This window comes from Strongylocentrotus purpuratus, unplaced genomic scaffold (genome assembly GCF_000002235.5).
Source record: "Strongylocentrotus purpuratus isolate Spur 01 unplaced genomic scaffold, Spur_5.0 spur5_scaffold_21, whole genome shotgun sequence".
NCBI lineage: Eukaryota > Metazoa > Echinodermata > Echinoidea > Camarodonta > Strongylocentrotidae > Strongylocentrotus > Strongylocentrotus purpuratus.
This window is the reverse complement of record NW_022145607.1, coordinates 24,997,842-25,013,483: the sequence shown is the minus strand read 5'-3', so window position 1 is coordinate 25,013,483 and position 15,642 is coordinate 24,997,842. Positions and strand designations below refer to the sequence as shown.

Here is a 15,642-nt window from a genome sequence, read left to right as displayed (position 1 = left end):
GAGGGGAGGGACAGGGGAGGGATATGGGAGGGGAGAGGAGGGAAAGGGAGTGAGAGGGGAGTGAGAGTGGATGGGAGGGTAGAGGGAAGGGAGGGTAGGGAAATGGGAGGAAGAGGGGAGGAGAGGGAGAGAGGAGGGGGAGAGGGAGAGAGAGATGTGGGGGGAGAGGGAGAGAGGGGGGATAGGGGAGGGGAGGGGAGGGGAGGGAGAGGGGAGGGAGAGGGGATAGGAGGGGATAGGAGGGGATGGAGAGGGATGGAGAGGGGAGGCCTGCACAAGGGGGGGGGGACTGGCTAGATGGACCCGAAGAGAAGGGTAAAAAACAGTCAAACCAAAAGGCACAACAAGAAAATGTTCAGTAGATGCTAGATGTCAATGTCCCATCATACCTACTTGTCATGAAGTTGAACAGTAGTTATACTTCATGGAAACAAGAAAAAATATTTCCTTGTTGTATTGAAACCTTGTCAAATCAAGGGTAAACCAAACCATGCAAAGAAGAGGGATTGGCAAATTACTTTGTTGTAATTAAAAAAACAAAAAAACAATGGTCTCTATAATAAGGTTCCACTGTATTTCTAATCTGGATTTTCTCCAATATCAAGGTAAGTGATTGGGAAATCTTTAAATATGACAACATGAAAGTACAGCCAAGCATGTCTAAAGTAGCCACCTCTCTATGAAGACCACCTGTCTATAGTGGTCATGTATGTTGGCTCCTTCAAGAAAAAAAATGCATGTTGTAGGACCTGCCCTCCAGTGGCCACTTTTTACTGTTTCCCTTGGGTGACCTCAATGGAGGGGTCTGACTACACACACATAAATTTGGTCTTCGAACAAACAAATAGATCTAACTTTTACTTTATTTCCATGACGATTTTGCTGCAGCCTGCTGATGCCAATAGATCCAGGTACTTGTGCGGAACTTCCTCCAATGATAGTGATTTGACGATAGGTGGTCTGAAAGAGTGAGAATATAATACACAGAAAATGAGACAACATAATAATAATAATATACAATGTGTGTATTTTTATCAATATTAAATGCAAAATGGTCCATAATCAATTTGTTTCTTTGATCACTCCACAATCACGCTTGATGTAAAAATCAAGATTTATAAACAGTTTTTCAAAGATGCATACAAAGAAGAGACTGTGCAATGTCCACAACTCAAAATAAATGCAACAACAGATGCAAAAAATAACATTTTGAGTAAATTCTACAAATAATAGAAGATGGAGTACTGCCTTCTATTTTAACATTTTCAAATAGTTCTTACATTGCTTCTTTTGAATTAAAAAGTTAGCTTGAATTCTGGTAAAGACAATGTTTTCTGAATGTTTTGCTCTATTTATATATCATTATCATAGTTCATTTTTTCTCATGAAATTTGTCATTTGGTATTATTATACAACAATATAACACAACATTGAATTCTTTAATTACGTATATGTTTGGTGCAAACGTCACGCATTTAAGACTATCCACCTGTTTTCCTGTTGGCTCCCTCCACAATTATATAAACAAATTTCTTATATCCTGTTTCAACTTGTTGTCTTGTCTTAAATCATCATTCCCGTATCATTTCTTTGATGAGGCTTTGATGTATTTTGATTGCTTTTTTTTGGGGGGGGGGGGGGGAGGTCACATTTTTTTGCCTCATAGGCTTTTAATTCACTTTTACACTTTTGTAATTTTATTGTTTTATTTTTGTGGAAAATAAAACAAAAAGAATTTATAAAGTCATTCTCAATTAGTGATTTAATATGAAGAAGGCGAAACATTACAGATTTAACAAGTGTCCTCTATTTGCAGCTTTTTCAAATGATATTTTCAGTAAATTTCAATTAATTCTGTGAGAACATTATCATGACTAGAACTTAGGAATATCTTTAAAGTTAAATACATGAAATAAAAGAACCATGTTTCAAAGAGTGGGTGTACTAACGGTATGTAAAGCTTTCCTACTTTCCACCTACTTTCAAAGGATTAATGTCTTAAGTGGTTTATAACGGTTTTTACTTTGGTATGGGCGTTGTTCGTGAGAGGTGAATACCCTGTCATTAATAGGAATCACAAAACAGGCCCGCCCACAGGTGTATCGAAGAAGAAGAAGAAGGAAAAGGAATCCTTATAAAATTTCAATGCCAAACAAATTTTCCCCATCGGTGGTTTTTTCTCGATTTGAACGCTTTAGTGTTTTGTTGGAAATCTGCTATGCTCACTTCTTCTATAAAAGCACTTGAAACACAGTTGTGTGAGGGAAAAGTGTTGACTTTAAAAAAAACTCATCTTCTTTATTCATTAAAAGTGATATCTTCTAAGGACTGATCACAAGCCTTTAAGGTATCATTAAACATTACATGGTACTTTTCAACCATATAACTTTTGTAACTTTAAAAGGTAATACTTAAAGGGTAATCCAACCTTTGTATTGTAATAAGTTCACTTTTTTAAAAGCAGAAAAAATAAAACAGATTGGCAAAAGTTTTAAAAAATAAGACCAATAATAAAGTGATTTATGATTGTTTGAAATATCAATTCTCAAATTTGCAGCTTGGTCTGTGGATTGTGACAACTCTCCTATTTGTTTCCATTTTTCTCCGAAGTGCCTTCTCCCTTGGGGCACTGCTCAAAATATTGTATGAATAGCATATATCATTATATCCTCTAAAGATAGATGGCCCTCCTGAACCATACATTTTGACATTTATATTTTTTTAAAAATTGTGTTTTTAAAGCCCCTCTGTTCTACTTGTAGCTACTTGCTCTCTCTATATAGAAAACTTCCCTAATCGGTGCCTGTTGGTCCCCCATGATCCTAGCCCCATGAGATAGCCACCAGTCAGTGACCTCGCTGTGTGGTCTAATCCCTTCTGGCCCAGTAGTATTGACAGTCTTTAAACATATGTTGTTTGTTACTACCTCACAGTAACATTCTAATAACCCATTCAGCCAATTTGAAGTGCTCATACTTAAAGGGATTACAACTTTCAAAAATTCATAACTTTCTTATTTTTTGTTCAGTTTCATTCAAACTTTCACTTTTCTGCTTCTCTGAATTTTCTGCTTTCTTTTAAAAGAGTTTCCTTTCAAGGTTTCATTTCCTCACTCAGACATCAGTACATTTACAACCAAAAAATGTAGCAGATAACAAGTAGGCAAATGCATTTATTGCACTTAATTTGAATTTACACTTGAAAATTCCCAATGTTTAAATATTCAAGATTCCAAACTATCACATACAAACTTATGACTACTTTTTACTAAATTTTACAGTAAGAGCAGATTTCAAACCAATTAGAATTTGCTACAAAGTTTCCAAATGCCATTCAAAACTATTAAAGATTAGTCATGGTTCATTTTTCATTCAATGGTATGCAAATAAAGAACATGCAAGACTTTTCTCAATTTCAGCAGGTTGAAAAATGCTATTATAAGTCAAAGAGCATCAGCATAATTTATAAGCACAACTTTTCATTGTGTTCACTTTGAATCTAATGTGCTCATATACTTTACATATCTATTATGTCACAGGCACTTTTTACTTAAAAGGAACCAAAACCTTCATACTAAGTTACTTTTATTGGAAAGTTTAAGATATTTGAATAAAATCAGTGAAAAGTTAAAGCTTTTTGAAATGACTAGTCACTAGAGAAGAGGGGATATTCAATTTGAAGACATCATTTGTGGACAACTCTCCATGCCTTTTGTACATCAAATTTCATGTTTTTCCTTCTTTCTTGTGATTGAGGTAATCTACTCCCCTGAAAGCAAGGTATAGAATGCAAAATGATATTCTACTTCACATGTTATGAAGTCGGATCAAGAACACAAATAAATACGAAGAAAATGAAAGAATTGTGAATTGTGAAGATGAAAAAAGGTGAAACTATTAGGTAAAATCTTGGAATGTTTATGCCACTGCCTATGTCACTGAAAAGGTTAAAACTCTTAAAAAAATGCATTTCAGAATAAATATCTCACATACCAGACATGGAGACAAGTAGGCTACACCACAATGTGACATAATCCAACAAGGTTAAAAAGCATAAAACATTATTAACAATTCAATGGAGAAGAAAATTCCACGTTTTCCCCGCCCAGCATATATGACGTGCTTCAACATTAATGAAGACACCGGTCTTGATTCAATCCCTCCCCCGGGGCTGCAGGGATTTAGGACAAGGTAACATGAAAGCCTACATTGAGACATCTTTTCATGCATGTCACACCTAACAAATTATATATTACAAGGTAGGTTCACACGAAACGATTGTAGTTTAAATCAACTACCAATGACAAGGGTTCATGTGGGACTGAAACAATGAGTATTCAATTTTTGGAGCGGACATTTTAACAACAAGCTTTGATGTTTGATGATTGTTTTACTTGACTGCTAAGAAAGAATGTATGTAACGCTTTTAAGGAAGTAACCATGGCACTAGTGCATTGACTTGGTTTTGAACCAGGGACCTCCCGGTTACGACACCACCGCTCTACCACTGAGTCATCATTGTGGGAGGAACCCCTGCTGCTTGTAACTATTTTATTAACCTTAAGATCTTTCATGGTCTAAAATTTCTATTAAGCTTAAAGTTTTACAACCACTAGCACGTTCGTCGTCATTAGGTGCCTATAGCTACAAGATATCTTTGAAGCTTAAAACCATATCCTATAAACTTAATAGGCTTTCATGTGAACCTAACAAGGGATGATGTAGCCCAGACACCAATGACATAGAACAATATAGCTTTTTTCCCCTATAACCTAGCTCTCAAAAGACAAAATCCTTCCTTGCTGACACCAATGTCAGACAGATAAATCCATTCTCTTTGAAAAGATGGTATTTTAGTAAAGACTGTTTGAAAGAGCTACGGCCTGTTCAGCTGTAAAAAAATGTATAAGAAACTTGTAAGAAGAAACATCTAGTAGGTACATCACCAGACTGGATTACGTGGTTTGCGGTTGGAGTTCTGTTGCGGCACTAATGTCCTTTGGCAAGACATTAATCTACATTTGCCATGCTCCACCCAGGTGAGGTGAATAGGTACCTGGCAGGAATTAATTTCTTGAGTGCCATAATGGCAGCCATGCTATTAAAACCAGGTTTATAATTGTTAAAGGCCAGGAGTGTCAAATCTGACAGACAGACATGAGCGCTATTTTTCATTGTGAAAATTTTTGCCTCTCTTTGATCATCCTTGCCCTCAGTACTGGATGATTTGAAAGGGTGACCTCCAAAAGAATAAGAATAGACATTTCTTGAGAACGATAATATTTTCCCACCAGAACAGTGAACAAGGATGATTTTTATTATATGTTCTTTTTAAAGGCTGTAAAAAGCCTACGCCCTGTTAAAAAAAACAATTATTGCTGTAGTCTGAATATATGAGAGAACACTAAAGGTTCAAACCAAAAACATCTCCCTCTTCCAAGAATTTCATGTTGTTTCATTCTTCCTTATTTGTTTTTCTTTTTTCCTTTCCTTATTTTTTCCTGTGGGGGAGATATTAAATTATTATCAACTTTCACGCTTCCACTGACTACATATTATCGGTACATCAACATTACTTCGATTTATTTGTCTTGACGTATGCTTCTATGTCTGAGAGGGAGAGAGAGAGAGAGAGAAAGAGAGAGAGAGAGAGAGAGAGAGAAAGAAAGATAGAGGGGTGAGATGGGGAGAGAGAGAGAGAGAGAGGAGGTGGGGGCGAGAGGGGGGGGGGGGGGGCAAGAGGGAGAAAAAGAGAGGGGGAGAGAAAGGCAGTATGAGACACAATAGAAAGGGAGGGATTGAGATTGAGAAAGAGAGAGGGGGAGAGAGGGGAGAGAGAGAAAGAGAGAGGGGGAGAGAGGGGGAGAGAGAGAGAGAGGGGGGGCGAGAGAGGGGGGAGGGAGAAAAAGAGAGGTGAGAAAAAGAGAGGGAGAGAGGGAAGAGGAAGAGAGGAAGAGAGGGGGAGAGGAAGAGAAGGGGAGAGGAAGAGAGAGGGAGAGAGAGAGAGAGAGAGAGGGGGAGAGAAAGGCAATGAGAGACCCATATAGAGGGAGGGATTGAGAAAGAGATAGATAGATGAAAATGAAATTGTGAAACAAGAGGAATCAAGGTAAAGAAGAATATGAAAAAAAAAAAAAATAACAACTTAATAAAACTGTCAATATATCCAAAAGATTTAAAGCATATATGACCATGATTCAAATTTAACAAATAATATTTGATATCAAATAGAAAGAAAAAAAAGGAAAGGCAAAGTAAAAATCTGACAGTTTTGATGTAATCAGGGGTCCTATGTATTCTATTTTCTAGACAAAGCTGTTTTAAGTTAATAATTGCACATGAGGAGAAATTATTCACTTACTAAAATGAAATGCTCACAAAAAAATATAGAAAACATAATCCACAACACAGGGGCAAACATAACCGGTATGCCAAATGGGGACAAATATAAAATTAAAAACTTTATTTGGCAATATAAAAGATATAGAACACATACTCCACTACATAGGGCAAACAGTACTAGTATGCCATACACGGAAAAAATATTCATATAATGAAATACTATATTTGGCAATAGAAGAGAGATAGAAAAGATTCTCCACTACATAGGGGCGAACAATATGCCATATAGGGGAAAAAATATTCACATAATGAAAAACTATATATGGAAATAGAAAAAGATATAGAAAACATTCTCTATTACATAGGGGCGAGTAGTATGCCATTCAGGGAAACGAATATTCATATAATGAAACACTATATTTGGAAATAGAAAAAGATATAGAAAACATTCTCCACTACATGGGGGCGAATAGTATGCCATATATCGTCGCTGTTTTCACGAGTGACGTTAGTGAAAAAAAATTGCATTCACTTTGCGTGACGATTTTCCTCACTACCACCACTTCGTGAAAATAGGGACAATATAGGGAAACAAGTAATCATATAATGAAACACTATATTTGGAAATAGAAAAGATAAAAGAATACACGCTCTACAACATAGGGGTAAACATTGTGTCTATGTAATTATGTACCATGAGACGTAATAACTGCCAGGGGGGTGAATCGTCACAATAAACCCTTTTTAATCTCCCTTTTATTCACTAGACCACCAGCTTGTAAACCTTGGGTGTGTTTTGATGGTTACGTCATTAGAAGGGCTGAAAACCCTTTGCAAAGTGGGGCACTCATGAATGCCTATTGACTTAAAAAATAATATACTTCAATGTGCCAATGCTATTTATAGGAATATCACTTTTTGAAATGCCATTCTTATGTGATCTTGAGAGATGATTTATTTCAATTCCAGTTCGGGGTTCTCAGATTTGGTTTGGACTGGGGTGTGCTGCCCAAGCCTCGAAACCCCACAGAGGGAGGAGAACGGGACGGACTGTAGAGAGAGAGAGAGAGAGAGAGAGATAGAGTGCGTGCATGAGAGTGTGTGTGTGTGTGTGTGTGTGGGAGAGAGAGAGAGAGAGAGAGAGAGTGCGTGCATGAGAGTGTGTGTGTGTGTGTGGGAGAGAGAGAGAGAGAGAAAGAGAGAAAGTGTGTGTGTGTGTAGGTGAGAGAGAGAGAGAGAGAGAGAGAGAGAGACAGAGAGAGAGATAAAAGAAATTCTATCACAGAAAGATTGAGGAAGACATGAAACAGGAAGTGTAAATAAAGAAAGCGATATACAGAGAGAGAAAGCGATATAAAGGAAAAAATCTAACAAAGAGAGAGACAGAAAAAGACAAAAGGGAGAAAGAGGAAGAAGGGAGTGGAAAAGAGATAGAGTAGAGGGAAAACAAAAGAAAGAGAGAAAGAGACAGAGAAAGAGAGGAACGAAGAGAGATTAAGGGACCAAGTGGAATTTGATAGTAGTAAAGCAAGGACTCGCACAAAGATAAGGAGAGGTTGCTGAAAAGAAAAGAAAGGGAATGAAGGAAGGGATTTGTCAATGACAAGGAGGACAATCGCTCTGAAAGCATCTTTACTTTCATTTTTTATTGTGTGATTTGCATTGAGATTTCTTTCATGGTTATTTCTTTCTTAAAGATGAAGTTGAGTTCTGGTCATACGATTGCATTGTGAATGAAATGGTGTGGAATCGACCAGAAAAGGTTCATCATCTAGCATATAAGAATTTGTGTGTATTGCAAGGTTCTGGAATCATCAAAATGATAAGAAATTTGGCCAAGTCTTGGAAAAGTTAGAAACGCTGTACACAGAAAGAGTATGGGACTACACAAACATGGATTTTTATGATGTTACATGACATATTTAGAATATGAAGATATTTGAAGAGACATGCTTTTCAGGGAACATGTCTTATCTGATGTTCTTCCACAATTGCATAATAAGAATGATAACGCTCACAAATTATATTTCACCTCTTCCCTGAACTCAACCTTCTCTTTAAAGCAGTCATGATAAGAAATTACTCAATGTGTTGCATGATCCAGGGTACTAATAGTTCACAATACAGAGAACAAGAGGTCCACAGACTGAAAGCAGGGGCCTCGCAATAAGGGACCTAGCTCCCATCCCCTTTGCATAGGATTTCTTGGAACTGTAGGGCATTCTAGGGGTGCTGCTCCCAAGTCCCCAGCAGAAGCACGTATCCCATTCAAACAAATGAAGGTCTTCTTCACATGAAAATTATGCCTACAATGTTCAGCCATAATCCATATCAACATTTTGGTATGGAATCATATCTACACTTCATGATCTATCAGAATATGAAGTAAGAAATGAGGGTAACTAGGCATTTTAAAGAGTTATCCTCGATTCAAATAGGACATTGTTTCAAACAGTTTTCACATTGTTGTTTGGATTGTAGATATTGAAGGCTGCCCCCAATCCCCCGATGAGGGAATATGCTTACTTCAGATCTCCCTTTCCTGCAGGTGTTTCCTACAAATTTAGTTAGAATCCAGCCATGGGTTTCTAAGAAGAAGAGAATGACAAATTACTGCCACTGAGGTACTTTTTTTTCGGAGGGGGGGGGGGGGGTTACTCCAGGCCCCCGCCCCTTCTATCAGAATATGAAGTAAAAGAATTAAGGTAACTAGGCATTTTGAAGAGTTATATCTTTGATTCAAATGGGACATATTTTGACAGTTTTCACATTGCTGTTTGGATGGTAGATATTGAAGGCTGCCCCCAAGCCCCCTTGGGTTACGTACCCCATTTAAACAACTTTAGATCTTCCTTGTGTCTAATAATGATTCCTACCAAGTTTGGTTCCAATCTGGCCTAGCGTTTTTCAGAAGAAGCTGAAAATGTAGAATGTTTATGTACGATGGACAAAAAGCGATAGCAATAGCTGACTAGACCTTTGGCTCAGGTGAGCTAAAAAAAAGAAAGAAAGGCAGGGTAAGAAAACATCATGATTACACAAAAAGGGAAGAAAACAAGAGGAATGCACACAATTACTGAATGCAAATACGAAATCATTTTCTTGGAAAATCTCTGTTTGCAATCAAAATACTCTCTTACAAACTCAACCAAAATACCTCTACCTATTCATGTGTGCCCCGAAAATAGAAAATCAGAGCCATTATTTAGATGATACACATACAGTCACATGTGTTATCAAAACACTGTATATCTTATTGATATCAATTCCTAGGGCAGCATAAATATTGAGGGGTCAGTGACACAAAGACGTAACTCCATTTTGGCAATTTTGGGAAAAAAGTGGTTTATGTGTCACTGAGCACTTTGGCCATAAGGAGTCAAGTCTATGTTTCACTAGCCATTGACTTCAATGGGGTGTTGGCTGGAGTTAAGTCTTTGTGTTTCCTGGAAAGCCCACATTTTTCTGAACATTTTGATATCAAATACTCATTTTGGAAAAATAAGAAGAAACGACTTTGTGTCACTGAATCCTCGATATGATACGAAAAGTACGTGCAATACGAATTAAAGACTGACAAAAGGAGAAGAAAGAGGGAGAGAGAGAGAGAGGGGTGCGTGTGGATGTGTGTACATGTATGTTTGGGTAAGAGAGAGAGGTGTGTGCTTGTTTTTAGGTGTGGGTGCGTGTGGTTGGAGTGAGTGAAAGAGATAGAGAGAGGAGCATGAATGTGTGTCTGCGTGTGGTGAGAGAGAGAGATGTGGGAGAGGGGGTGAGGGAACAAGGGGATGAGGGAACAAGGGGATGAGGGAACAAGAAAGAGAGAGCAAGAAAGGAGGCAAATGTGAGTGTGAGAAAGAGAGGAAGAGTGTGTGTATTGTGGGTGGCTGAAAAGTGTGCATATGTGTCTGTGTGTAATGAGAGGGAGAGAGAAAGAGTGAGAGTAGCGTGCTCATGTGGGGGAGGGAGGGAGGGAGGGAGGGGGGGGGGGTGGTAGGTGAGGAAATAGAGAGAGAGAGAGAGAGAGAGAGAGCAAGAAAAGAGCCAAGAGTGAGAAAGAGAATGTGTGTGTGTGTGTGGAGTGGGTAAATGCAAGTGAGTGCAGAGAGAAAAAAAGAAAGGAGAAGAAAAAAAAAAGGACAAAAAGTGTGTTTGTTCGGGTATGAGAGAGACAGAATGAGAGAATGAGAAGAAAGAATTGTTAGCAACTTTTTCTGTATTGTTATAATCCCTGATAGCATGGACACCATACAACAATACCAAATCAATTATGACTGCCTACCAAGGTTAAACAAATCTAACATTCTGAAATATCTCAAAAACTGGGGCAGGTCACCTTAAAGATACTATGTCCCTTTTGCAGCCAATATCAAATTCTGTAGAACTTTGCAGGAATTATGAATATATCATGTATGTCCTATCTGTGAAATTTAAACGTTAGCAGTGTCCTAATGTTCAAATTATGCAATTAGGAAACCTGTTTACTTATTAGACTGCACTGTCAGACACTATTGAGTGACTGACTGGCTTTTTTCTTCTTTGGTAATAACAGGGAGACTCTCCCTGGTAATAACATACATAAAATGAGCTTTGTCTCCATCAATAACCCACTTCTTGTAATGGCCAAAATTAAACTGATTGAATCTTTGCGCAGCATAAAACATACAACCAATCTTCGGTACAATGGTCTGAAAATCAGACTATTGCTTACTGGCTCTATAGCTCTTAAGTCGGTTCAACAACTAATAGTCGTTATTTTCCTACTTAAATAGATTTTCAAGCCCCCCCCCCCCTTTTTTTTTAGGGAAGTTCTAAATTTGTATTATCTTTCAAATGCCGTTGGAATTTAGCCTTTTCATTTTTTTGGCCTGCAAATGGGACATAGTACCTTTAAAGAGATTGGGTAACGTTGTCTCAGATTCTAAACAAAATCCTGGATTTAGCTCATGCTTGCAATTATAATTATAAGCCTTTAGGTCAGTCAGGAATCCCATGACGTTTACAAGCTGCTCGTCTGTCTGATTAACAAGATATTTATGATTTGAATTCAAAATTTCTAAAAACCATTGGGAAAACGTTTTTTATAACACTATAACAATATTAATACCGGTAGGCATTTCTATGGCGCCGTCTATCTAGAAATTCTATTCCGAGGACCATTTATTATTACCCTGGCTTTAGCCTAGCTGCCATTACAGCGCTCTAGCATTTCAAGGAATTAACTCTTGCCAGGTACCCATTTACATCACCTGGGTCAAGTGTGGCAAATTTAGATCAATGCCTTGCCAAGGGAAATTAGTGCAGGTTTTACAGTCTATTGGGGAAAATGAGTATGTTACAACTAGTCATTCAAAGATTTTTACTCTTTTGAGGCATTTCATGATCATTTTGAAGCACAATTTTTCTAGGGCTTCAATATTTCACCATATCACAGAAACTGATAACACCTTGAAGTGTCCCTTTTAAAGAAAGAAAAAAGTTTTTGAATTTAATACTACATACTTCTTTCAGAGGTCCTGAACAGTACAGCAACAAATTGTAAATTGCTTCTTCTTTTTTTAGTGATGTACATTTCCAATTCATGTTCATTTGTAGTATCCATTTGTAGTATCCATTTGTAGTTTCTTTCGGATAGAAACATTGGTGCTACGACTGGGCAATACAGCACACTTCTAGTCATCTAGGACTCAACCTTGAAGAAAAAAATAAACATGGAGGTAAAAGGACCATGGAAAAAGAGCTTGGGGTGAGTAGGAGAAAAGAAATCTGCTCTTTGAGAGCAACAAACTGTTCAATCTTCAGTCCCTTTATAGAGCCAATCCTGTGGACAAAAAACTCTGCCCAATCTTCAAATCACAAGTGATACTAAGAAGTCTGCGACAAAAGGAGTTTCTTGAAAAATTTTCATCAAGGTTGAACGGTTATTGACCATTCATTGCCTAAAAAGAATGATGCAACATTTCCACAAATCAACAAAGACTATTACACAATTTAGCAGTGCAAAGGGAAATGCAACCCTAATAGCAAACTAGTTTTGAGGGGTTTATATGAACCACATTCATGTCGAGATTCTGTTCATTTTCATAATATTTGTTATTCTGCAATCACACACAGCATGGTGTCTCCACTCATTGCGCAATCCCCCCAAACATCAGAACAGAATGAGAGGCAAGGACTACTGTCATCAGTTTAGCATGTTATTTTCTCAGCTGATTGGGCGCGCGACCCGGAAACGGAAACAGTCCAGGCTGTGGACTAATCAGAGTCATGATCCTGTACACACCGTCAGCCTGAGCTGGGAGGGGAAAGGCAATATCAAAGGGAAATCCAACCTTGATAGCAAACTAGTATTGAGGAAAGCAGAAAAATCAGAGAAGCAGACTGCTAAAAGTTGGAACAAAATCAGAAGAAAGAACTTTGATAGCCGTTATCACTAAATGTATGGGCGGTTCAAATTGGCTGAATCTGAAATGTAACTATGACGAAGGGCGGACAACTTTCCCATTCGTTTCAACACACAAGATTACAAAAATATAAATTCTTTTAAAAATCTATGACTCAGTAGTGTCTTCTCGTTTTAAAGAACCTTTAATAATATGCTATCCACAATATATTTGAGTAGTGCTCCAAGAGAGAAGGCACTCAAGAGAAATGTATGATATTTTTGGGTATGACAAACGGGAGATACGTCACAATCCAGTACCCAAATTGCCAATTTGAGATTCGCATAGCTTTAGTGATCTCATATTTCAAACACTCATAACTTTCTTATTATTGATCAGATTTATTTCAAACTTTTGCCATTTTGTATCTCTTATTTTTTCTGCTTTCATAAAAATTAAATTATTACAAAGGTTGGATTGCCCTTTAAAGTTGAGTGCAAAGATTACCCTAAGGATGAAATGATGAAGGCAATCATCTTTAGTTTATCTATTAGGTTATCAATTGTTTAACATTGGTCAATCTCACAGTCTATAACAGCAGGATCACAACATTTCCCCAAATCACCAATAACTATCATACACCTTATTGGCATTTCCATCCTGCATCAAAAATGTATTGGTTTTTTATTGGTTGAGAGCTCTTCACACCGTGACCAAAAATAAACACACTATTTTGCAAAAGATACTAATCATGGCTTGGAATTATTGTTTTTTTAAACTGTAAAATGTTAACAAATTTTGTGATAATCTTTTTCAATTTAATAAATTTTATTAAAATTTAAAAAGAAAAAGTCTTATTTTGAATAATTGATATACCCGCCTTGTTTTTGTGGTACTGGTTGAAATTATTTTCACCTTTTGCCCAAGGTTTTAACCAGAACCTCTCAAGACAGTATATATTTGTTTGATATTATCCAAAGTGTCACAAAAAAGCATTTTCTTGCAAGTGCCCATGACTGCAATTGCTCAATAATGCACACTTGTCATTGAGGTAATTATAGAATTAGTCCAATGTTTGTTTCCGCAGAGACCTTAACAGCATGGTCACAACATTCGCCCCAAATCAACAATGTCTGTTATGCAATTAAGCACCTCTTAACGATAGTACGTGCAAGTGCAGATATCATCATGTGTAATGGGAGCTCATGCCATTGCCCAATATCATTCTTAGTGTCATCAAACTTTGCAAATTGTTTATCAGTCATTCCTATAGCAAATAGCATGACATAACATACCTCTGAATCGACAATGATTATTATGCAATTTGACATCTTTTACTGATAAGTGCAAATATTATCTTAAGTTCAGGCGATATTTCTCATTAAAACTATTGAACAGTTGCAAAATGCACAACTTTAAGTAATCTATTTCATCTGAAGAACATAGTTAATAACAGTTCTTTTAATTTACTCAGCATCACTTATCATGTGCACTGAATGGTAGTCAAAGGGGTGGCCTTTAGAATACAAAGTTATCTCTATATTCCAAAGAACAGAGGTAAACAAAATTTACCCAGATTCCCGAGATAGCTATTTCAGACCTTGGGAAAAAATGCACAAGTAACTATTTACAATACCATCTACAGTGTATGGGTCAAAAGAATCTAGATTTCTGGGAAATTCTGGGCCAAAACCTGACCCTTCATGGACAGACAGAAAAAGGCACAATCAGGAATGATAGAATGAACACCTAAATTTCCTTATTGTCTAGATCACGATGGTAAGTTTCTAGTACAGTGCAGTTGTAGATAAGAATAGAATTGAATTTAGAGTTAAAAGTGACCATTCCTCTTGTCACAATACAAATACTCCATTATATTAATCATTTGATTAATTTTTTTTCCTTTTTTTTCTGACTTGTTTTTCAATACAGATCAATTAATCGATCTTATTTACTGGGTGTTAGCCACAAATATGTTTAAATAATTGAAATTTCTCCCAGGAAGCATTGCATTTATAAAAATATATATTAATCATATTTCATTTAATTCATTATTGATTATTCATATTCAAACACTTTCACTCCTTGTCCGTTCGTTTTGCATGAATTTCTTTAAATCACTCACATCGACTTTTCCCAACAAAACTTCATCATCATGCAATATGAACTTAAAAAATATTCAAAGCATCACAAACATTGTTTTTTCAAACAAACACCCCTAAAATGCACACCACAACATAATTTTTTCTTCAGAAGCAAGACTCTTCAAAGCATGATAGGGGAGAGAATTGCCAAAGTAATCAACACAAATAATGTGTAAATACAGGTACTATAGATAATTACTGAATAGCTTTCAGAACAAACTCTACATTAATGATTATCCTTCTACAATAAAGTCATGTTTGATCGTTTCATTTATTTCAAATACTCCCATACTTCTAAACAGAAACGAAACCTTTAATTTGTGTAATTGTGATGTTTTCTTACCCCGCATTTCTTTTTTTTTTTAGCTCACCTGAGCCAAAGTGTCTAGTGAGCTATTGCTATCGCTTTGTGTCCATTGCCATACACATTCTACATTTTCAGCTTCTTTAAACCTCCTACACTCCACACTTACACAATATACACTCACACAACACACTCACAAACTCATACACAAAGATCTTTTAAACACTTTTTTATTTTAAGGTTTACCTTAAGATTTTTTCTTTCTTTTTGGCGCCGCTATCCTAGTCAAGTATCACTTATGATTGTGGTCTCCTGCACTTTTTCAAAATATAGTTTGGATAATACTTTAAATTTAAAATAATATGTTATAGAAATATTAAGTCTCTTTATTACATGAACATATGTAAAAAAAAAAAAAACATTTGACATGAAGTTATTATTGTTTGTATATTTTGTATTATACCTTACGT

At 36.6% G+C, this 15,642-nt stretch overlaps 1 protein-coding gene across 1 annotated transcript in view; it reads right to left on the bottom strand.

Moving 5' to 3' along the window:
- Window positions 1-234: 234 nt before the first annotated feature.
- LOC577132 (quinone oxidoreductase-like protein 1) overlaps window positions 235-15,642 on the bottom strand; it is a 34,194-nt gene continuing 18,786 nt past the window's right edge. The window contains exon 10 of the mRNA XM_030995464.1: window positions 235-960. Within this exon, the coding sequence (XP_030851324.1) occupies window positions 858-960 (103 nt within the window). The 3' untranslated portion in view covers window positions 235-857. The remainder of the gene's footprint in view (window positions 961-15,642) is intronic.